Source organism: Rhipicephalus microplus, chromosome X (assembly GCF_043290135.1).
Source record: "Rhipicephalus microplus isolate Deutch F79 chromosome X, USDA_Rmic, whole genome shotgun sequence".
NCBI lineage: Eukaryota > Metazoa > Arthropoda > Arachnida > Ixodida > Ixodidae > Rhipicephalus > Rhipicephalus microplus.
The window spans coordinates 96,319,501-96,344,059 of record NC_134710.1 but is presented as its reverse complement, the minus strand read 5'-3'; the positions used below and the strand labels follow the sequence as shown (position 1 = coordinate 96,344,059).

General features: G+C 44.7%; 2 protein-coding genes across 6 annotated transcripts in view; both read left to right on the top strand.

The window, feature by feature from the left end:
- The window catches only part of LOC119176242 (uncharacterized), a 29,948-nt gene extending 19,317 nt beyond the window's left edge, over nt 1-10,631 (top strand). For 2 of the 4 annotated variants that reach the window (XM_075877303.1, XM_075877302.1), the window contains exon 4: nt 2,886-3,107. In XM_075877303.1, coding sequence (XP_075733418.1) covers nt 2,886-2,969 — 84 coding nt within the window. In that variant the 3' untranslated portion in view covers nt 2,970-3,107. Of the gene's footprint in view, nt 1-2,885; nt 3,529-10,431 lie in introns of those variants that run through there. The other 2 variants (XM_075877305.1, XM_075877304.1) reach the window with 2 other exon arrangements.
- Nucleotides 10,513-23,784, top strand: LOC119176241 (uncharacterized). 2 transcript variants are annotated; one of them, XM_075877301.1, is made up of 7 exons: nt 10,513-10,651; nt 10,950-11,047; nt 16,826-16,943; nt 19,136-21,650; nt 21,717-22,854; nt 22,952-23,078; nt 23,504-23,784. In XM_075877301.1, the coding sequence occupies exons 2-7, from the start codon at nt 10,954-10,956 to the stop codon at nt 23,709-23,711; spliced, it is 4,200 nt and encodes a 1,399-aa protein (XP_075733416.1). In that variant the 5' UTR covers nt 10,513-10,651; nt 10,950-10,953; the 3' UTR covers nt 23,712-23,784. The 2 variants fall into 2 exon arrangements, with proteins under 2 accessions (XP_075733416.1, XP_037283321.2); XM_037427424.2 differs by having other exon boundaries at nt 19,136-22,854.
- The last annotated feature ends 775 nt before the right edge of the window (nt 23,785-24,559 follow it).

Genomic DNA, 24,559 nt, shown 5'->3' with positions numbered 1-24,559 from the left:
GTGAAATAACCTGCCGAACTAGCTGGTGCTATCAAGCACTCTTGGTACTCCTTAGGTTAACACTGATCGCGGATACCGAGTTACCACCGCAGTCCTGCTGAGTCGATCTCAATGAAACTGGTGATGGCTGCTATGGCAACGTTTTCACAATTTTATTATTGCAATAGAAATTATATGGACAGTCTCGGCTGGCTTTTACCACCACCGCCATCATTGACGTATAATATATATATATATATATATATATATATATATATATATATATATATATATATATATATATATATATATATATATATGGGTGGGGAAGGATGTGTTAGCCTCCTCTTTCTGCGGATCGAACATCGCCTTTCCGGCCGCGCTCGTCTGCGGGCACGCTTACCTCACCAGCGAACAAGGGGGGGGGGGGGGTGCGCTTATGGTTGCTGCGCTATCACGGCAACGATCAGCGCGCGCCTTGTGCCCCTCCAACTGGCGGGAGCGTCTACCAGCCGCGCTCTCAACACGAAAACAAACAAAGAAAAAAAAAACGGTGCCAAAAGTCTCCCTAGAGCGACCGTGTTTCCTTACACCAGTCTTTTGTAGAGTTACGTGAGATTGGATGTAAATGAGTTGACTGCCAGCCTCACTTCGTATATCAATGCCGTCACTACGCACGATCCTTGTTGAGGTCATCTACTGAGGCCACACCGCAGAAACCTTGGTTACTTAGCAAGCGCATGTTTACTAAATAATATTGCTTCTAAAGATTCTAGCCTTGCTTCGTAAAACATTCGAATATGTTGCTATCGCATTTATTGCTTCGCCCTTTTGGCGAAACTGTGACCTTTTCATTTATGATCGTTTTGCACACAAGAAAGAACGAAATGGGTTGCGGTGTCTTTAATACGTAATCGCATATTCCGGACCCCCCATTCGTACTCTGCGAATTTGTACGTTGAACAAAGACACACGGACCAGGGATTCCAAAATAAAAGCAACGGGAAGCATTCAGTGCAAGTGATGATTTCAGTTTGTGCTGTTTGAATTGCGAATAATTTCATTTTTCTTCTCTGGCTGACTTAGGGATCATATACATTAAAAACTTCATAAACAGCGGTACGTCTCATGTTTACTTCTATTGACCTTGTCTGTGCGCGCTTTACCGTTTCCAAGATGATGCAGTACCAACTAGCTAAGCCATCCTCCACTCATGGCTGGTGCACAAAAAGTGGGATCTGAAAAAAAGTTTTTAATTGCGAAGCATTTCTTAGCGAACTCCGTCCGTCCATCCATCCATCCATCCATCCATCCATCCATCCATCCATCCATCCATCCATCCATCCATCCATCCATCCATCCATCCATCCATCCGTCCGTCCGTCCGTCCGTCCACCTACCTACCTACCTACCTACCTACCTACCTACCTACCTACCTACCTACCTACCTACCTACCTACCTACCTACCTACCTACCTACCTACCTACCTACCTACCTACCTACCTACCTACCTACCTACCTACCTACCTACCTACCTACCTACCTACCTACGACTTTTAGCTCTCGTGGCCATTTTGATGACAGGATATATACCAAAATCGGGATGGCATAACATAACATACCATGAACGCATGACGAGCATAAGTGACTAGTCATTACATGAAAATCATAACAAGTATGTCATGAATGTTATGACTTACATGTCATGGTTTTGCTGCCCATGAGGTCGTTTCGTTGACATGACATATTGCAAAACTGGCGTGGTATGACGTGACTGCTTGGCGAACATAAGTGACAGGCCCTAACGTGGAAATCATGACATGCATGTCATGTAAGTCATGACTACACGCCACGCTTATGGTGCGATCGTGGTCGTTTCGCTAGCTTCACATATACCAAATTCGGTATTACGTGGCGTGAAGCGATGACGAAGGTATATGATTGGTGCAAACGTTATAATCATCACATGCGTTTCATGTAAGAACGTGATGACACGCTCATGACGTGCTCGCGGCCATTTCGCTAGCTTCACATATACCAAATTTGGTATTACGTGACGCGAATGGACGACGAAGGTAAATGTCACGTCCAAACATGATGTATGTCATGTATGTATGTCAAGCATGTATGTCATGCAAAACATGACTACATGCTACGCTTATAGTGTGCTCGCGGCCGTTTCGCTAGCTTCATATATACATGTTTGGTGTTAAATGACGTGAATGGACGACGAACACGAATTCGAGGTGCAAACATGATAATCATGACATGGAAGTCATGTATGGTATAATTTACATGCCACCAGTGCTTGCACTGATATCGCAAACGTTAGTGGTGCCTTCGTAACATGACTATAAACAACATACTTGCATCTTGATTGATATGTGGGGTTTAACGTCTTAAAACCCCCATGACATACTTGCAACTTATCTAGATACGTGAGTGGGCATAACATTTCTACTTGTGTTTACTGCGTACTATGTACGTAGGCCTCGTCACGTTGTGCTGATTTTAAAGTGATATATCAACCTTCCTCATTCGTGATCGCATATCATCGTTTGCTATTGTACGTCGGGTCTGCGAATTTTCTCATAGCTGGTGTTGCACGTATATTGTTTTGTTATTGAGCATCTCCTAAATCACGAGTGCAAATATTATAAACTAGCATGCGATTGTCGTTTAATAAACTTGTTGTAAAGGCGCTTGTTTTTTATATAATAGTGTTATTTGCGTGTTTGAACTTGCTAGATATATAAAGCAACTCAGGCTCTTCAGCCCGATTAAGGTGTATAATGGCGCATTCAATAGTACGCGTCGCTGGCTATCACTGGTGCCAATGCCCGAAATGCAGCGTGGACCAGTATGTGACTCGATAGAGGGACTGGTGCTCTCGTTCGTTGCGCAGACCCAAAGTCGACGCGAAGTTCCGCCGCTGCCTGGTACGTGTCACGAGACAGACCAGCTGCGAAGACGACGAGCGAGCCAATGAGCGGATCCGTCGTGAAGTGGACTCGCAGCGTGCCCACTGCATCGGGGCCCCTGCAAGGCGCGCGGCGGCTGCGCCTGCCAACATCGTGGCGCCGAGTGCCAGCCGCTTCCTCTTCGCTGGAGCATCCCTGCTCGCGCTCTGCCGCCTGCCGGCGAATTAATCAAGCGGACAGCTCAGCGCAGCGCCGTGATATCGTATACGTCGTGCTCGGTGGCTCATAACACTGGCGACCAGCGAGGAGGCGTGAAGATGATCGGTTGTATACGCGCTGTGTTTCGAACGCGTCGCACTCTCGTCGTCTGGCGGCAAATAACATTACTATTGCGAGACACGCTACCACCTTGAACAGAGAACGTAACCAACGCTGTACACGACGTCAAGTACGCGAAGTGGGGAGGGAGGAGGGGAACCACCACTGATGAGCGTTGCGAGTTCTGGTCTGCGTAGTGAAATCGCGCAAGCTATAGGCATCACTTGATGCACGCCAAGATTCAAAGCAAGCGCCTTTCATGAAACGTTATACCTATGACATTAGACAATAAAGTTATACAGATATGTGCTTTTATGTTTGTTTATCGAGCTAAACGTTGACACTTTGAGAAGTGCTCATAAAATAGAGCAGGGTATCTACTCAGACAACGCGAATTCGGACCTCGATCTTGTGACTAAAATCAATGTTGGACTTCCATTCGATTAACCGGCATACGAGGAGTGTTAAGCTGTAGTACTGGTTTATTTACCGGACTGGTTTACCTTCCCACCTCTCCTTCTCTACCATTTCTTCTTTTCTGGACAAGCTTTCTTTTCATTCGCAACACTTCAATATGATAGTCGAGTTATCTGCCAAAGTGTTCGTGTGGTTATGATGCTTGATTGCTGATTGAAAGGTCGCGGGATTGAATCCCAGCCACGGCGGCCGCATTTCGATGGAGGTGAAATGCTAGAGATCCGTCTACTTAGATTTAGGTGCCCTTTTAGGGACCCCATGAGGCCGAAATTTCAAGAGCCCTCCACTTAGGCGTCGCCCACAATCGTGACGTGATTTTGTGACGTAACACTTGAAGAAATATACTATTGTTATTCATTCAATACAAGCTCGTGGCATACTGCGTTTGCACGTGCACAGTTGAGGTTCACTGAAAGTTAGTCTGGTTACTGTTTTTTCTGACCCCCGATTTTCTCTTCCTCCTTCCCTGTAGACTTAGGAACTCTACGATCAATTTTCGGTGGAAGCGAAAATGCTGCAGACCCGCGTGCTCGGATTTGGATGCACGTTAAAGAACCACAGGTGGTCGATATTTCCAGAACCCTCCACTGCAGCGTCTCTCATAATCGTAGTGTGGTTTTGGAACGTTAAACCCAAGATATCAATCATCAATTAACTCTACCATCAACTTTCACCTGTGCAATTAAAGGGCCCCTGCAACACTTTCTGAACGTGGTCAGGAAACGCTGCCCATCAGTAGTAGAAGCTCCCCAGAACACGTGAGCCAAATGTTATAACGCGGCACATGGCCTAGAATTCACAATAAATTATCACAGTCATCTAAAAATTGCTTTCTCTTCCCTTGACAAATCACACAAGACGCTCAAAAATCACACGTAGAATGCCCATCTAATGACCATTGGCTGATTTGAACACGGCGCGCTTGGTCGTTACACGAATCGCCGCGGGAGGCCGTCACTTGTTTACGCGCGCGCGCGCGATCACACTGGGAAAGCCGGGTTTTCGAAGAAAAAAAGGAGAAAAAAAGTGCTCAAGGTCACGAGGCGCGCGTGACGTTGTTTGCTCTTCCCCCCTCCCCCCCGCTCCCGATTAGCTTCCAGCGCTTTCGTCAGCAGGACGAGAGAAGAGAGAATGCGATGGCAGCGTGTGACAAATTTTAAGTGTGAATACACTTTATGAGCGACCCCAAACCATCCACCGCCGTCGGCGGCGTCCGCAGTCTTCTCTCTATCTTTAAAAGAAAGAGGACTTGGCGGGCCGCAGCGCGACGCTCTACCGAATAAGCCACGGACGCGACGCTGATATCGGTGTCAGTAACCGTCACGCAGTAACGCGCCTTATACCCCCTCCCCCTTCGCTCGCTCCTCCGCTCTCCTCGCTCGCTGCAGCTGCGCGCGCACCCCTCTCTCTCGCGCGCCCGCCTTCTCTCTCAGTCTCCCGTCGAGAGTGGGTCGTGAGGGGGAGTAAAGTTAAAATCCGTTGGCATTCGCCAGTGAGTTAACGTAAACTCCCCCGTGTGATCAAATTGCGATTCCCAGGAACCATTACACCATAAAGGCACCATAGTGTGATTAATAAATATAATAGTGCGAATTAATAAATACCCCTCATAGCATCACCCCGTGTATTCGCACTTAACCATGTTCACCCTTGGGGAAATGCTTGGGAGTTTTTTTTTTTTTTGTAACTCTGCTCGTGCTAAACGGATTCTTAAGATATTTCGGCGTTGAAATTGTGAAGCAATAAGCTCTTCCAGTGAATTAATTCCATGGTTACTCAAAAAAGTGTTTCAGGGCCCCTTAAAGCGTTCTGTCGCACCCCTAGTTGCACCTACTGCACATGTCACGTTTGCATCTACCTGTATGAACATTGCCGTATCTAATGAAAATTAAACTCTTTTCGTACTCCACTCGCGCATATTCGTAGCGTGTACTTTCGTTAGGCTTCATCTAAAGAAAGTAAAGCAAAGCATGCGCTCATGTGCTTTATGTTAAGCACGTACATGGTGATTTTGTTAAGAAAACTAGAAAACTCGACACTTGGCATACAATCGTCAGCGACACAATGATAAAATATATCACATCGCACTTTCATTGCAAACGTTTCCCAGCGATTCTTTTCAAGATACTGAGAAAAAATTAAATAATAAAGGAGGTCAAAACACTTAATGGTCAACGTGAGTATGCGTTTTTCCACGAAGCGTGAAAGTGCGCGCACTGTGTGAGCTCCGCTGATGAAATATCCCGGACGACCATGATGTATAGATGGCGCCCTTTGCATATTATTTGCAACACTGCAAGTTTTTTCATTTTTTAAAATGATTAGTACAGTTTACGGAAAAGTCAAAACCACGAAGCTGGTGAAGGGGGTGCTTTTGATCAGTCTTTTTTCTTGACGTGTCCGTGAAAAATAAAATCTTGAAAGAGGCAAGCCATGGCAGAAGTACGTGTCTCTTGTTCGTGAGTGAAGCTCTGGAAGTAACATCGTAGCGCTGTGAACTGGCTAAAATGTGTAGTTACACTGTAAGCATTAATAGCGTGTGTATAATTACGTATTATTAACGCGATAACGTGAAAGAGCTCGTTTCGCAGAAATTTGGCGCACGTGGTTGTGAGCGAAAAATAATCCTTGCGTGACTGAAACATTGAAAAAGGTGTCAAGAAAATGAAACACTGTGGGTCTGAAAGGGGATCGAACCCGGGCTGTTTGCATGGCAGGCGGGTGTTTTACCACACAGCCACGTCTCTGCTTGCGAACGTAATGAAAATAACATGCTTTGTTTGGAAATGCAGTGAAAGTAACTTTCATGCTTTATACAAACGCACGCGTCCTGTGTACATGCTTCACTATACAACATGAAATATTGCCGTAATAATGCGCGGTACAAGCGTGCATTACCATCGAGCATCAAAACATCGGATCATAATATTAACTACATAGTTTAGAGCAAGTCGCCCGCTACAAAAGGCACACACGTTTTAGCGAGCCCTTAAGGCCACGTAGTGGGTGCATAGCAAGTTTGAAAAGATTTCAAATACTAAGTGTTTGGAGTGTGAACTAGAAACAGAATATCTCTATCGCGTTCAACTTTTAAAGGCAAAGCTCAAGAGTCTCCCTCAGTATCTATATCACAAAACAACACTACGCTGACCGCTGGTTAACGTATACTTCATGTAAAATCCGAAGAATTCGTTCGAAAACAAACCGGGCTTTTAGGACAAATAAACCTGGAGAAATAGAGGAGCGCGTCTCAACGCTACTGTTTGTTTGTTTGTTTGTCCCTTTTATCCTGGCGCCACCCACCATGGGGGATCGGCCATGAAACGAATGGTGCCTTGCTATTTAAAAGGAAATGTTCATAATTTCGAAACGTTATATTTTTAATGAATATGTTTCATTTCGATAACTTTTTTTTTTAAAACTCCAGCGAAAAGGAACAAGCTCCTCGTGACACGCGCCGTGGCTCCTTCTTCTTCTAGCGCGCGCTATGCTAAGAAAAGTGAACATAGCGCACGCTAAAAGAAAAGAAGGGTTACAAAAGTTTTGTAGGAATGACTCAATGGTGAAAGTATAGGGCAAATTCACCATATAATCGGCCAATCCCCTCCTTTGGGTACGAGCCATTTGCACAGGCAAACAACAACAACACCGACACCGGAATTTCTGTGAAACGAGCTCTTTGAAGCAATCGCGTAAAAAAGATGCTAGATAGTTGTTGACTGTATCATAGATGACTCTAGAGGCTATGTATCCCCATGCAGGCTACAACCGCTCGAAAATAAACGCGGAACAGCAGAGAATGTAGATGCCACGGCCGCGTGTTCGCGTTCCTTTCCATCCCCACTATACACTAGGGGCAAATAAGGTGAACTATATTCTCGCGGAATAAACTGATAGTTCGCGAGACGTGGTCCTCGCTCGCTTCGCTCTTCACTTCTCTGCGCTCCTTACGTGGGCTGGTCTTTCCGTCTCACCGTGCACCGAGCAACACTACGAAGAACTGAAAGCATGTTCCTGCTCGACCAACAGACAGCGTGGCTGCTGCGGGTTACATCCCACATGCACTCTGTTGACGCCACGGTTAGTGCTGGAGACACCGGAAAAAGCCCCGAGAGGAGCGCGGTATTGAGTTTTTTTTTATTTTACTAGCGCTGCCGCATTCGCTATAGCGTTGATCGTGACTGCCTTCTAACTCGATGTGCGCGTTTACTTCACATGCGTAGGCTCGGGGCTGGTGGTCAGCCGGAGCCCCGAGCAAGAACGCGGAGGCAGCCAGAACAAGAACTTTTACTGTCCAAGATCTAGGCCCTCACTGCCCGCAGTTTTGTTTCGTTTTGTCACACAGGAAAACTGCCTCGTACGTACCCATGAAGGAGATCGGTGACACTGTCGATTATACAGGAAAAATAGTGAAATGCATTGAATAAAGCAACAGTAAACGCCGTGCAACATAAAAAAAAAGAGACCTGGCGAGCGCCAGCGCGCCGAGCGCATGATGATGATGATGATGATGATCCTTGTTATTCTGGCGCACACCCACAAAGGGGGATTGGCCAAGAACCGGGCGGCAGGATTTCTCTATAAAAGCAATAAGTTTTTACAAACACAAAGTAAATTTGGACTGAAAAAAGTATATATAGAAAGAAAAGCCAAAAAAATCGAAAAAGGAGTATATCTGAGCAGGGATCGATGCAGGCTATCAGATGTGATTTCAGAGAGAAGTTATGATGGGTCTAAATCTAGAACAACTAATATATATATATATATATATATATATATATATATATATATATATATATATATATATATATATATATATATATCACTTCAACATGGCAATCGCTTTTATACGAGTGCCCCAAGTTGGTCTTCCTTCTTTTCTGCTGGTGTTCATCCGCTGGCGCTAGCGCCACCCACACGTTTATAGGCCCTTCACCGCGTGAAAAACAAAACACACATAAATCTAGTTTGTTCGTTATTGAGCGAGATTTGTGTATAACTATGGTTTTTACCATTGTAACAATACTCTAGTACTTTTCACTTTGAGTAATTTCGTGCGTACGTGTACGCAAAGCTTCGTCGCTTCAAGTTATTCGAAAACGATTTCTAGTCAGTATTCTCAAACTGCTGTTTGCATTTATAGTTTTCTGGCCTGTTTCATTTTAGTTGCAGCTTAATCCATGTATGACAAGTTACTACTACGGCAGACTGTCCCTCGTGGTGTACAACGCCACGTCGCACAGCACATTGTATACGTGACAGAAAGAGCCTAGCACAAGCATGCGTCAGGCTTACGCAGTGCGCGTCCTGTCTTGTTTTATCGCCTAGAAGATCTTGGCTCACGCCCACAAGGGGTATTGGCCACACTGTACCTTATAATGTAAAATTTTTACACAACGCTTGCTTGATTGATATGCGAGGTTTAACGTCCCAAAACCACCATATTATTATGAGAGACGCCATAGTGGAGGGCTCCGGAAATTTCGAGCACATGGGGTTCTTTAACGTGCACCCTAATCTGAGCACACGGGCCTACAGCATTTTCGCCTCCATCGGAAATGCAGCCGCCGCAGCCGGGATTTGATCCTGCGACCTGCGGGTCAGCAGCCGAGTACCTTAGCCACTAGACCACCGCAGCGGGACAAACACAACACTTGCTAAAAAAAGAGAAAAATTAGTTAGGAATAATAATAACCTTCCTTTAAAACACAAAGAAAAAAAGGTGAAAAGGGCAGAAGAATTCCTTGAACCATAATATATAAAACAAATTAGCAAAAATGAAGAAGGGAAGAAGGGGGACAAATATTAGATATATCAGGTGGTACCTCTAGCGGCGTATCCTGAATGAATTTATGTAGCGCTGACAGAATAGCACTGCGGCCCGCACCCACCTGACTGGCTCCAAACGATAAAAGGGTGGATGATGATGATGATGATGATTCTACAGCCATGGTTTGTACCCACTCAGGGGGATCGGCCAAGAATCGATGACTTAATTCAGTAAGATTTTTTTTTCAATATCGAAACCACCCACCAGAAAAAAGAAAGAAAAAAGAAAAGACACCCTAGGCAGAATGAAAGGAGTGCAATAGTTATTTGTCACTCGTTCAGATAAGACAATTATTCATTACCTTGAATAAGAATCAGCATGGTTAAACAATGCTCTTGTGTATGTTGGATGTATGTCTCTATGTGTATATTTCTTTGTCGTCGTCCTCACGCCTTTTGCCTCAAAATAACGCAATACCTTCACCGAAGAAGTTTGCGACATTATAACTTTAGTGTTAATATAAGCACAACCGGAGCTATAAGTTGTACTCGAAACAATTAACAGTAGCTGTTATGTGTATTGTGTCGCATTACAAACAAGTCATTTATTTCTTTTGGTTTTTGTGTAACAAGCGTAATAAACCGCGCCATTTTCTTCCTTGAACGTGCCATACTTGTACCATGCCACGCGCACTTTTTTCTTTTATCACGCGTGAACGAGCTCATGCCTGCATGCGCCCGCGGAAAAGTTAGTTTCACATGACGTGGCAGCTCGTGTGATGCGCTCTTCGTCTCTTTCCCTATGAAAAGCCACCTGTAGCTCTTTGTATAAGACGAGTGTTTTCACTCACCGCGTAGCTCCTAATGCCTTTTTGCCCTGATAAGCCCTGTCGCTGAGATGCCACCGATATGATTGTCGCTTCGGTGAGGGTACACGTCCTCACATTTCTCAAAATTTCTCTCCAGGCCCGTTTTTTCTGCCATGCTCCACGGCCGAGCATCCGTTGAAGCACGAACGAAGCAGAGGAAGACGAAACCGTCACGCGCACGGGTTCGCGAGTCGCACGCTGTGGTCTGGGCCGCCATTGCCTTCAGATCGAACCCTGCCAGCGAACGAGTCGGTCGCCTGCATCTTTCGCTCCTGGGATGCTGTACTGTGACCGCAAGTGATCGGCGCCAGAGCAAGGTGGGAGCCCAGCGCTGCTCGCCAGCGTTCTCTTCGTGCCCCTTGTAGCCTTCGCGGCCGCCCTCGACGTGGGCCGGCTCGTAAATTTCTCCCAGTTCAGGGCTTTTTTGCCAGATAACCTTTTTCTTTGAGGAGGGGGCCCGAGCTTAGTGCTAGGCCTATTAGGCCTGAAGCGGGGCTTACCCCATTTGTGCCCTTAACGCTTAGATTTGCCTCGCCGGCATTTAGATGCTCGCTCCTCTTACTGCAGCGTGCAATATTTTTTAACAGTGTGCTATGAACATTTTGTCGATTTCAGGATCATGTACGACGTCAAGAGAAGTCTGGTAATCATCGTCCTCCTGTCCCTTTGTAGCGGGGGCCTGGCCACAGCCAAGCGACGGAGGACTGAAGATGGTAAGCTGGCTGTACGCCGTTCTCTTGTCTTACGTGGCATGGCCACTTCGTAGCTGCCGAGCTCCACTTAGATGTTCATTTGGATTAGCCTTACTGATTTTTTAGAACAGCCTTTCCCGATTAGGGTTAACAATTCGTTTTCGAGATCGACTTCGCCGATTAGGGTTAGCAGTTCGTTTTTAAGATCGACTTCCCGATTACGCAATTAATTTTTGAAATTGACTTTTCAGATTAGGGTTCGCAATTCTTTTTCGAGATTGACTTCCCTGATTACGGTCAGCAATTTATTTTCGAGATAAATTTCTCCGATAAGGGATAGCCATTCGTTTTCGAGATGGACTTCTCCGATTAGGGATATCAATTAGTTTTCGAGATCGACTTCCTCGATTAGGGTTAGCGATTCGTTTTCGAGATTGACTTCTCCGATAAGAATTAGCAATTAGTTTTCGAGATCGACTTCCTCTATTAGGGTTAGCGATTCGTTTTCGGGATTGACTTCTCCGATAAGGGTTAGCGATTCGTTTTCGAGATTGACTTCTCCGATAAGAATTAGCAATTAGTTTTCGAGATTGACTTCCTCGATTAGGGTTAGCGATTCGTTTTCGAGATCGACTTCTCCGATTAGTTAGCAATTAGTTTTAGAGATCGACTTCCTCTATTAGGGTTAGCGATTCGTTTTCGAGATTGACTTCTTCGATAAGGGTTAGCGATTCGTTTCCAAGATTGACTTCTCCGATAAGAATTAGCAATTAGTTTTCGAGATCGACTTCCTCTATTAGGGTTAGCGATTCGTTTTCGAGATTGACTTCTCCGATAAGGGTTAGTGATTCGTTTCCAAGATTGACTTCTCCGATAAGAATTAGCAATTAGTTTTCGAGATCGACTTCCTCGATTAGGGTTAGCGATTCGCTTTCGAGATTGACTTCGCCAGGTCAGCGATTCGTTTTCGAGATAAATTTCTCCGATAAGGGATAGCCATTCGTTTTCGAGATGGACTTCTCTGATTAGGGATATCAATTAGTTTTCGAGATCGACTTCCTCGATTAGCATTAGCGATTCGTTTCCAAGATTGACTTCTCCGATAAGAATTAGCAATTAGTTTTCGAGATCGACTTCCTCTATTAGGGTTAGCGATTCGTTTTCGAGATTGACTTCTCTGATAAGGGTTATCGATTCATTTCCAAGATTGACTTCTCCGATAAGAATTAGCAATTAGTTTTCGAGATCGACTTCCTCGATTAGGGTTAGCGATTCGCTTATTAGTTTTTCAAAATCGACTTCCTCGATTACGGTTAGCGATTCGTTTTCGAGATTGACTTCTCCGATAAGAATTAGCAATTAGTTTTCGAGATTGACTTCTCCGATAAGAATTAGCAATTAGTTTTCGAGATCGGCTTCCTCGATTAGGGTTAGCGATTTGTTTTTGAGATTGACTTTCCGATAAGAGTTAGAAATTTGTTTTCGAGATCGTCTTTCCCGATTAGAGTTAGTTAGCGATTAGTTTTTGAGATCTACTTCACCGATTAGGGATATCAATTAGTTTTTGAGAGCGACTTCTCCGACAAGGGTTAGCGATGTGTTTTTGAGATGGACTTCCCCGATTAGGCTCAGCGATTCGTTTTCGAGATCGACTTCTCCAATTAGGATTAGCAATTAATTTTGGAGATTGACTTCTCTGATAAGGGTCGGCAATTCGTTTTCAAGATCTACTTCTCCATTTAGGGTTTAAAATTCATTTTCGAGATGAATTTCTCTGATTAGAGCTAGTGATTTGTTTTCGAGATCGAATTCCCCGATTGGGATTAGCGATACGTTTTTGAGATCGTCCGATTGAGATCAATTAGTTTTCGAGATAGACTTCCTGGATTAGGGTTAGCGATTCGTTTTCGAGATCGAATTCTTCAATTAAAGTTAGCAATTCATTTTCAATATCGACTTCTGCAATATTTCAGAGATAAATTCATGGTTAGCGATTTGTTTTTGAGATCGACTTCTTCAATTAAAGTTAGCAATTCATTTTCAAGATCGACTTCTCCTATAAGAGTTAGTGATTCGTTTGTTTGTTTGTTTGTTTGTTTGTAGCCCAGAATCTATGCTCATACCCACTCTGGGGGATTGGCCCAGAGAACATATAGTCTCATATGGACGAAAAAAAATCAGCAATAAAGTAGACACTAATAGTTGTACCTTGATTTTGGGAGCCAACCAGGCAGCTGGTTTTGCCAAACCCAATTAATTTGCTATGTCACGGATTTATCCAGATTTAAAAATTACTTCTCAACCCGCTTTTTTTTGAGCATCTGTTAACGTGGGCTTTATGTTGAAAAACGTTTAGTCTTGAATAAAATTACACACCGCATCGAATGCATCTCTGTGGTGATTTCCCTAAACAGAGGCACCAAAATTTAGAACATTTTCTGTGGGTTAAATATAAACCCAGCTTCGCAAATGGAATATTTATAAGTCTTTTCCTAATTACTGCATAGTTCCGACATGAGCCAAAATATACTGTTCAATAGTTTCTGATTCTTTGCAAAACGGACAAAGGGGGGAAAGTGTCAGACCAGCTCTGTGTAAATAAAAATTTAATGGGGGGACACGGCACCACAATCTGGAAATGATAATTTCAAGTTTTTTTGACGGACTCCCTTAGGCTTTCCATGGAAATTTGAGGTGCTGATAATCTGTCTATTGTGTGATATTTTCTAAACTATCTGTAATAATAATAGCGTATTCCGTATATTTAACCCCTGATAAGTATTCTAACTCATGAAGTACTGAAAATACTGGTCCATCAAGTGATGCTCGTGCCAAAGCATCTGCCAATTCATTTCATTGTAATGCGCAGTGACGTTTTCGAGATCAACTCCTTTCTCATCCTTTACGCGTGCACAGTATGTGCGCCGCTGTGCACGCGATGTGTTGAGCGTGCGGAGGCCGTGTGATTCGCCCTTGCTAAACCAAGCTGGTCCAAATAAAATAATTAGTCCGCGTTATTATTGCTCAGATATTTTAAACTCGTTTTCAGTCTGCTCCACATAGGCTGATTTTACTCTTACCTAAGATGGGGGTTATCAAGGGATTTTATTTGCCATTTCTGTAGGTACTTATTCGCAGCATACACGCGTGGGCAATACTCGACGTTTAGTGCATTTAGGTTCTCGTTTTGTGGAAGAGTGATTTCGGCAGCTGATTACTGCCGAAATAGGGCAACGTATGCGTCGAGAAGCAACGTATGCGGCGTGGACGTTTAGCGGGCTGTTAGTCATCCCAATACGGTGTGAAAGCCGCGCTTTTTGATTTGAAAGGTGATGCGCGTTTTAGCATTAAATCATTCTTCTCCGCAGCTGCGCTTCATTAGGCCCATAACTTACAGCTCATGTGGTATCAAAGTGAGCATTGTTTAGCATGTTCAGAAGGCCTCCGGTCGAATGTTTTTTTGTAATATTTAGAGCGCAGCTTTTCATTATCCGTTCGTGTTTCGAGTCTTCCTCATTTTTTTTTTCTAGCCGGATGAAACAAGGATGAAACAGTGCAAACTCGGACCCGGGTGAAATAAACGGCAGCAGTATTTAAAGGGAGAGAAGCAATGTACAGCCGAGAATGATGCAAATAGTGAACGAGATGACAGTGCTGGCGTAATTAAGCCCCATTACGCATGCGCTACTTGGCCTGCGTTGCCGCTGCCGCAAAGAATTCGGCGCGATGGCTTTAGGGAGTTCGAGTGCGCTCTACACGGCCCTTTTTTTAAAAGCTAAAAAGCGACTTCCGGAGCGTGATTAGGCAACGTAGCACCCGTAAAGTGGCGGCATGGTTGCGTTTGGGCTAGCCCAGTGGGCTTTACGCTGGCAACGAGTTTCCGTTCTCAGTGCTTCTTTTCTGCGACGCAACCTGTAGATGTATCTGCCGCTGCTCGGCGAACTGCGTGAGCCATAGAGTTTCCCACAATACTTACTAGAGGGAACTCTGGCGCTAGTGTCTATGGGAGCTGCAACGCACGGCGCTTCAGCGAGCATGGGAATGATGGGTAGTACACGGATTTGTCTAATGTTCGTACTTCTGGCCTGCCTTTGGCTCCGTGTGTGTTCGTGTGGCTTGGAGCTGTTTTCTTACGAAACAAGTATTAGGAAATGTTCAGCGGTTGCGCTTCACCATTTTATTTTTTTAGACTTACTTTCCAAATTGGCTTACGAAGTTCAAAAGCATTCAATCTTTCTTTTAAAACAAAACCGAAACACAGCAATAAACGAAGCCGCAAGTACGATTCGCCGCCCGCAAGTACGAAGACTAGGTAAATGTGTGTACTACCCATCATTCCCATGGTCGCTGAACGATCGCAGCGCCAGAGTGCCCTCTAGTTAATTTTGAGAAACTCTATGGCGTGAGCAGCAACTCTGTGCCGGCAAAGTTAATATCCCCCTGCGCTCTAATTTCGTATTAGCGAGTATCGCAATGGGTGATCTTTTTTACGCCGATCATATTACGCGCACTCAAAAATAATATTAAAGGCAGAAGCGGGCTTCTCCGCACTAGTGGACTTGCTGCGGAGAATCCAGCATTCACAAATAAGCCATTCCACGCCAAACGTCCCCAGCCATTTTGGTGACCATCTCAAATATATTTGAAAAAAGTTATGCTGATTTCCTGAACCTTCTGCACTTTCCGGAATGTGGTTTGGACATTGTTTGTGCAAAAAATTTGTTGCGAAAGTGGCGCTCCTTCTTTCTATATCAAATGTGGTCTAAATGTTAAGTGAAGGTTCTTGCGTAGGGTGTTTGAAACTTGGTAATCTTAGAGCAATTTATCTGCCACATACGCCTCCAAACATCTAGCTGAAGTGTGTTGTTTGAATTTTATTATTTGAGTAGTGGATGCTTATTTCACAAAAAAGTATATTTTGAGCAAAAAATATATTGAAATCTATCAAGCTGTAAAAATTCACAACAAAAATCACAAATTTCACAAAATCGTCATTTTTGTCCTTATTGAGATCATATTTGCGACAGGTGGTTGTAAATTAAAAATCACTTGCGAGGTCGAAGCAAATAGAGTGATTCTTATCAATACATTTTGAGTTTTAGGAAGAAAATAATTTTTGCAGTTTTCCATTGACTGCAATGGGGAATTTTAAGGCGGCAGCTATATCGCACGACCAAATGGGAAGATACGCGCTGATGGGAAAATTCAAAAACTTTCTTCTTTAAAACAAGAACAATATAAGATATGCCATATAAAAAGAACTGCTTATTTGCTTTTGATTTTGGTATAAAGGTGATTTTTAAGGTTGACCACCACATAGTGCAAATTGCGTCTCAATATGAACAAAAATGATGACTTTGCGAAATTTGTGTTTTTTTCTTGCAAGTTTTAGCAGCTTGAGAGGTTTAATATTTTTTCCTATACCTTACACAAAAACCTTTACCATGTAGTTTTGTAGACCAAACTTGGTATAGATATAAGGAGCAGTACTCTTAAAAATTTATTGTGAAAAAAATTAAAAAAAAATTGAATCAAAGAGGCAAACAATACATAACGTACTTTACCTCTTTCTGTGTGCCTTCTTTGTTAATTTGTTCAAAATATTGCATATATATCCAAAGATGCGACATGAACCAACTAGCCCATCATCGCCTTATTGACCGTAAGTTGCATTTTGCAAGAACCTATGCAAATTTTGGCCAAAGCATTGTAAAATATAAGTATGATAAAGCTCTATTCAAGTGCGTAGAACAGACGAAAATCGCACCGCAATTATTAAATCATTATATTTCTTCGCAGTCATTCCTGAGGCATGCCTTAACGAAGGCGTTAGAGTGAGCGAGTGTAGAGCGGCATTCATCACTGAGCTCGAGATGATGCATTCGATGAACCAAAACAACCAGCACACGAACTGCACGTGAGTGTTCGATCATTATCCTTCTATGCTCTACTATACCTACCTATTTACTACGCATGCAAAACAAGCTTTACCCTCTGAGGTATATCATCTTGCTAACCTGATTCTCAGGGACGTGCACGACATATTTCTGAAATCTAAAGTAAAAAGGGTGTCGAAATGAGGCACGCACGTGCAATTGCCGTGCGTAGAAGCCATACTCGATGGACAATTCACCTATTATCCTAACGGAAAATGTTTGCACGTAAAGTTCAAAATTCAATCGCAGTTTGCAAATATGCGCTTTAACACTAGCAATTCATTGCTATAATATTAGCATAAATTACCTTTTGAATTAGGCAGTTGGTTGTCTCTATAAACCACTTATAATAAAATTTGGATAAAGCAATGTACCCAACGAAAAAAATCAGCTTTGTTAAAGAGCATGACCACAGTAAAAACAGATTGAAGGACCCAGGCCGTTCGTGGGTTTTACAATTCTTTCAGAGCCCTGGAACATTAGGAAACTCGTATGTTAATCGGAATTCCTTTCCCACCACTCCTGTAGTTCCGTAGATACCAGTGCCAAAGGTATCGGTAGCAGTAAACTGTGTAAAATCCAGCAGAACTTGTTAAAATGCCTTAGAAATATTAAAGAAAATGTCATTGAGAAAACCTTTGAGCTTCGTCATTTTACGTTATGTCGCTGCATTCTTGCGCATATAAAGTAAAACGATTAGTGCCATCATCTAGTACATGCGACTCCAAAATGTAGCGTGCATTATTCAGCCACCATTACACTGGATAAATGTAACCAGGCGCCTAGTGGTATCCCGTTTCACGCGTGCGTTTAAGTGCAATCTTGAGGTATTGTCAACAAACGCGTTCGATTCGACCGATTCCGGCTATATGTGCAAGTGCTGATGTTCTAGTCAGCTGTCTAGACTACGGTTTTATCAAACATTTCGTCCGACTATGACGAAAATAAATGTTACTAATGTTGGCAGGAGTGAGCGCATTAGCAGCTCAGAGAAATTTGTATTTACAGATGTATGCTTTCTGTCCCTAAATCGCGTTTACTGACCCAAAAGTTTCCGGTTATGCGGTGCCCGCAAGGCTGTGTGCGTAAAGCAAGTAGGTTAATAACTCTTGAGCTGATACCGTCAATTCACTTAGAATGTATGAATGTATAGTTAGCCCGAAGGCAGCAAGGAAGTCTGCTCATTTACCTCGGTGAAAGAAACACGCAGGCCTTGTTCATAAGTAGGAAATGCAAAAATGAAGTTTCATGTGGACTACAGATTGACGGCTTCTGCATGCCACTCGCCAATCACGGCGCTGCGAGTAATATGGGGCGAGTTCGGTCCCTTGCTTCTGGTATTGTTTCTCCCTCGCATTTGCAAGACCTATAAAAATCTCCATATAATGCTGTGTCCATATATGCTACTCCGATCATTGAATTGAGAAATTGAGAAAAAATGTTTACGTCCAGTCTATAATCGTGCATATTAGCGATGACAGCCATTTAAAAAGCTTTTCGAGGTAATGGTGCGTGGAAGCTCAATAATACACGCTGCATTTTGGAGTACTGTGTATTGGATTACACTATAGTACATTTAGGTTTTAATATGCGTTTAGGAGAGAGTGACATAACGCGGAATGAAGCTGAGGAATTTTCTTAACGTCATGAACTATATTTTCCAAGTAATGTATTAAATGCTGCTGTATTTTTACGCGACAAAAGCACTTGCAATCTAGTTTTAAAACACGTTTATTCCAGGCGATCAAAGAGTGCATGTAGTGTCAAATGCTGAGATAAAATCAGAAAGAATTATCGAAATCAGTGCGTGGTAAATGAAGTTATTAGTCTTCAAACTGACGTCAGACCAAACGTGCCCTGCCATGGTTGTCTAGGCTAAGGTACTCGGCTGCTGACTCGCAGTTTGCGGGATTGAATCCCGGTTGCGGCGGCTGCATTTTCGATGGAGGCAATAATGCTGTCCGAGCGAACGGCTGATGTCACTTTCACGTAATGAAGCACCCCTTCCGCTCACAAAAAAGGCAGTTGTGAGCCACTCTAGCTCGAAACCAATGTGACGTTTACTTTGTAATTGCAGGGTGGTCACAAAAAGCAAACTGCAAAGCAAAACGTTTGTGTTGTACAATTTAACTCTCAATGTGTAGCATCTATGTATTTTTGTGTTTCTCTGCAGGCTGTACTCGAAGTTGGAATGTTGCGTAGTGACAGAGTACGGAGCTCTAGGTTGTGGCGACAAAGAAGTTATCAACAAGGCCATATCGTTCGCCATAAAAGATCATCAGAGTTACGACAACTGCCCCAAAGGACTTTGCGATCCAGCCTCGGTCAACAGCAGCTTCAAGATCATGCGAGACATGGACGAAAACCTGCACGGACGCGATGCTGTCGCTGGTTTAGTCAATGTGCCCAAGAGGAAAGTAAAACGTGATGTACACGCTGCGATGGAAGCCCAGGCACCTGAAGTCGGCAGTGAGGCCAACAAAGACTCCTCGGATGAGCATACGAAGGTGCCGAAGCACAAAGGAAAAAAGAAGGGCCACAAAAAAGGGCACAAAGGAAAAAAAGGAAAGAAGCCAAAGCTGACCGCTGATGATATACTAAAGTACGCCGTTAGCCCGGACTACAAAGGTGACGCAAGTCTTGAGGTTGTCCCGGCAAGAGCTCACAACAATGAGGAAAGATCGGCGACTGTCCACAGTATCAAAGCAGTCGACCACGCCAAAGAAAATATTACACCGAAGGCCACGCTTAGCCCGGACCACAAAGGTAATGGAAGCCATGAGGTTGTCACGGCAAAGGCCCACAATGATGAGCAAGGATCTGCGACTTTAGTGAGTATCAACGCAGCTGGTACTGACAAAGAAAATATGAACGCTGGAAAAAGTGTCCTAGAAAGCACGAACACGGATGTGTCCAAGAAAGTGAAAACCTCGTCTGTAGGAGCTAGCGGGTCACCAGCTGCACCAGCTGAAGTTGCACCGGCGAACGGCGCCGCGACTAGTGTTAGCAGTTTGGGAAAGGAGGCCCTCACTGGTGAAACTGGCGGTCATGATGCACTGGCAAACGTGAAAATCCCAATCAGCATTGAGATTGTGAAGAACATCTCCCTATCTGACATAGGAAAGACCTCCAAGAAAACACATAGACGGAGGAGGCTCCACAGGAATAAACCGTCCAAGAGAGTACTGAATTTCGAAACTACTAAAGGGCTGCCAGAAGTCAACAAAACACACGCAAGTGAAGCCGCATCTTCAAATCAGAGCCAGGTCTCAAGCGCTGCAGGCGAATCACCCCTTGTACATAGCGAAGGAATTCTTGTGGATTCTGTCCAGCCAAACGTAAGCGGATCTAATAAAGAACAGCTCCCGTTAAGCGCATCTGAAGCTCCGGTCCACGACCCAGCAAAACTTGAAATGAAAGGCGGTGCTTCCGTGGATTTGGCATCTATTACAAGCGTGAACAAAAGCTCTCCCGACGACTCTCACTATTCTAACAGCACACTTGCAAGCGGTGCAGCGGAAAAAGAATATGGCAAGAAAGGCTCATCAGGCGAGCTCACTGCAGACAAATCGGTTGCTTCAGGCACAGAGGTTGGTAATCAAACAAAAGATAACAGGCTACTCGCAGAGAAACATCAGGACGAAGAGCTGAATGCTTACACTGGATCTGATAGAAAGAAGTCTGAGATAGCAAGCAAAGAACACGGGAATGAAACTGCAGTAATCGAGGCCAACAGAACTGCTGCAGCCATGGGTGATGGCCTTTTGCAGGATGCAAAGATCTTTGGAAAATCTAATGACACAGAAAAACAAACGACAAAACTGGTACAAGAAGCGAATCTAGACAAAGATATAGGAACTTTTGCTCCGTTATTCGAAACAAGCGGAGAGAACGGCAACCTTTTGTACTTACCAAACAGTAAGGTCAAGTTAACGAATAATGCAGAGCTTCTGGATACAAAGCTTGAAAGCAACACGACGTCTGAAAGTGGTGTCGCACGAAGCTCCGCCAGTTTTAGTGAAAAATCATTTGCTTCCGACGTTGCGCATGAAAACACCAGTTCTACTGAAAAAAGAAAGAATACTGATGCTGCAGGAAAGCCCAGCTCAGAGGAAGAACCCAAGAATTCCAAGTTAAGCGACGTTCCAGAGATAAGTCTGGCAGTGCACAGGCTTGAGAGAAAGCATGAAATTTCTTCTGATGCCACTTCCTTCGCTCACGAGTCTTTGGAAGATCGCGTGCGCAAAACGACTAAAAATCAGACAAAAGTATCTGACAACAAGGGTGCAACTGAGAATCTTTCGGGTACAGCTAACGCCAGTGCATCACACAATCAGACAATTGGCAACCAGACATCGGAAGAAGAGCTCGCAGCACCAGCAAAAAAACACGTTGACAACAAAACGGGTGCATTGAGTGAAGCTGCGGTGAACCTGAAAGACCCGAAGCAGGTTTTTGGAAGTGGGCCACTGATAGAAGTGAAAGGGCACAAAGGAGGAAGTGTTGAAAAACAAATGGTGCACGCCTACGAAACCGGGGAGTCCGGTGAGAACATCAAAGGAAAAAACAGCTTCATCGATGACCTGGTAGACCAATACGGCTCTGGTGGTAGTGACTACGACATGAAGTACGGAAGGGATTTCAAGAGGAGGCACCGGCCACGCTTCCGGGATGACGATACACCCAAGGTAAGGCGAAATCAATGGGATGGAGACGAGCCATTTGAGGTTGATACAACACGAGATCCTTTTCAGGAATACCCAAGTGTGAAAGACGGGGATCCAAGGACCGGAGGCCTCTATGGGGGAAATCACGCGCGTAGACATTCAGTCGAGGAGGAGAATGTGAGAATTGCACGGCACAAGAAGGTGCATCGCCGGAAGCCAGATAATGACTACAACTACGAGAGCATGGTACGTTGGAAGCTTCTCGAAGAACTTGACAGCATCCTTGATCCCAAGAACTCCCCTGATGTAGAGAACATGAACAAGCCTTCCGGATCAGAATTTAGACATGAAAAAGTCGATGACATGGATCAATGGAAAAGGCGACTGCAAGCACTGAAGGTGCAAGTTCAGGCGCAGTCTGGAGAACACATTGTGGGAGGAGCAGGTGATTCCTTCCGCGATGCCGATGCTATGCGAGATGGTGAGATGTACTACCGCAAGTATCGAAGACAGGGACCACTTGCTTATGGCCAAGGCTACGAAGGCGTTCAACGCCCAATCGTCAAAGACCCTCTCATTCATCAGGCCAAGAAAAGGTTCTGGATTGAACGCCAAGAAAGCTACTCCAACAAATCTCATTTTACAGAGCCTCGGGGTGCGACGGGCATTTACTTGCGTCCTCTTCCCGAAGCACCGGGTCGCGAACTCCCACCGGCCTTAGAAAGAGCAGAGAGGCACCCGCCTAATGAGTCCATGGGACTCATGAGAGAAGCCGTCCCATACGTTGCGGGTCATCGTCTCATCTCGTCGGATAGTCGTGCGTCGAAGTCGTCTGGGCTAGGAGGCAGGAGATACAGCAGCAGGAGGGCTGCTAGAGCGCGACGGCTGAGGGGCAGCCGCGCGTCGAGGAAGCTCAACAAGAACCTGAAGGACACCGAAGGCCTGAAGATCCTCAGAAACGACGACTTGCAAGGAGACGACGACGACGACGACGATGAGGATCCGGACGATGAAGATGATGAGGACGACGAGGAGGATGAGAAAGAAGCAGCAGGCATAAAAAAGTCCACCTTACCCGCCGTCAGCGCTAAAGGGCAAGTCGGTCACGTCGATGCAGCCGAGAGGCCTCTCATGAGCTTTGGAGAGAGGGTGCACACCATGGAGCCGACAAGAACGACACCAAAGAAAGAAATCAAGCCAGCAGGAAACCTAGTCGGAAGTGCTGGTGAGTGTCTATCCAAATTACCATTATCTTCACTAAACTGCATATAAAAGTGTTCATGAAAACCATTTGAATCACTTCGCCCTCTGCTCTTGCGCAGAGTCGCCCGACTGCGTTCCCGACACTCTGAGAGCTCACACTGACTACTGCCGAGGCATCTACACCAAGCACCAACTTTCCATCGAAGAAGCCCGCAAAACTGCATCAAAGAAAACTATGGCTTGCTAGTAAGTATTGCAAGTGTAGTAAGCGACTATGCTCATAAAATTGCAGTTGTAGAGGTGCGTGCTTGCCTCATTTCTGCAATCTTATGCTTTACTGCTTTAGCCGAGAATCTTAAGCTCGTTTAATTTTCAATAGCGAATTAATTTAAGGGCCCACTCATGCCAGACGAAACCGTAGTACGGTATAACACGTAAAATGCTGAAACTTGTACTGGTAGCGTTTTTCCCGGTTCAGTCACTCGATCAGTCTCACATTAGTATTAGCAGATACTTGACCGCGCGCACTTCAAAGTTATACAGTCATGGCTTTAGTGGCAGTGTGCTCCCGCGGTGTAGCTCATACTGAACGCGATCGTACGTTTTTTTTTTAGCTTCAGAACTTTTTCAGTTGGGTTCTATTGCTGATGCTGCGTCTTTTCCCCTCGCAGCAAACTGGAGTCGATCAAGGGATGCCTGTCAGCTGGAAGCTACTTTTCAAAGTGTGTCGGCGCGAACAACAACGAATTCCAAGAGTTGCAGGGCTCCGTCATGAGCCAGATGCGTGATCTGCGATGTGGCGGCTCTGTGCTTTCCGGCTCTACCATGCTCTTGGTGCTTGCGGTGGCCCTGAACTACCTGCTGCGCGGAGAAAACTAAAGGAAGCCACACCCAAGGAAGAGGTGTCTCTGTAAAGAACACCAGTGTAAATAAAAAGTTCCACAGGGCACTACACCCAGAATCTTGATTTCTTCGAAACATGTGGAGGGTTTCAAAAATGTGCATGGCAGCATGGGAAGGGTGTCCTTACTGCGTAGCAGTGCAGAAGGTGACACGGCGAAATAATTTTTTGGAATACCACACGATGGCTTCAACCTTAAAGTCCTGCTTGAGCGCCAAGGCCTCTCAAGGTTAAACGCTAAGCGCCGTCTTTTGTCACCTAGGTCTTAGCTCATACCCATAAGAAGGATTGGCCACGCTGTACCTTACAAACGTAAATTTTTATACAATGCTTGTCCATTGCCACAATGGAGCAAATGAGAAACTCAGTGTCATTGGTTGTGACCGAAAGAATGATAAAAATTCCAGAAACCTCGTTTGAAATGAGAATCGAACCTAGGTATTCTGCACGGCAAGCACGTGAAGTTGGAGGTGGTGGTAATAATCGGTGGCCGAAGCACGAGGCGTCAAAACACGAAGTGCGCAACGCGTGTGTTTTTTGAAAACCCACGCATAGCAAAGCGCTCAAGGGTGAGAAGCTGCTTAGGTTAGTGTCACCTTACGGACGCGCAGTGAGTACTGTGCCAATGTGCAAACTGAAGAATCACGGAGTAGTGGGCACAGCGTAAACTTACTTGCAATACGCATTCTAGGATAGTTCGAAACGGCCAATACTACGCGCATAGAAGTTTGTTTCCTTGCGGCATGTTTGAGACATGCACCGCCAACCAAAGCGAGGTAAGCACTTAAGAAGGCGATGCAGTCGGGACCCGATCGCGCCAGCACGT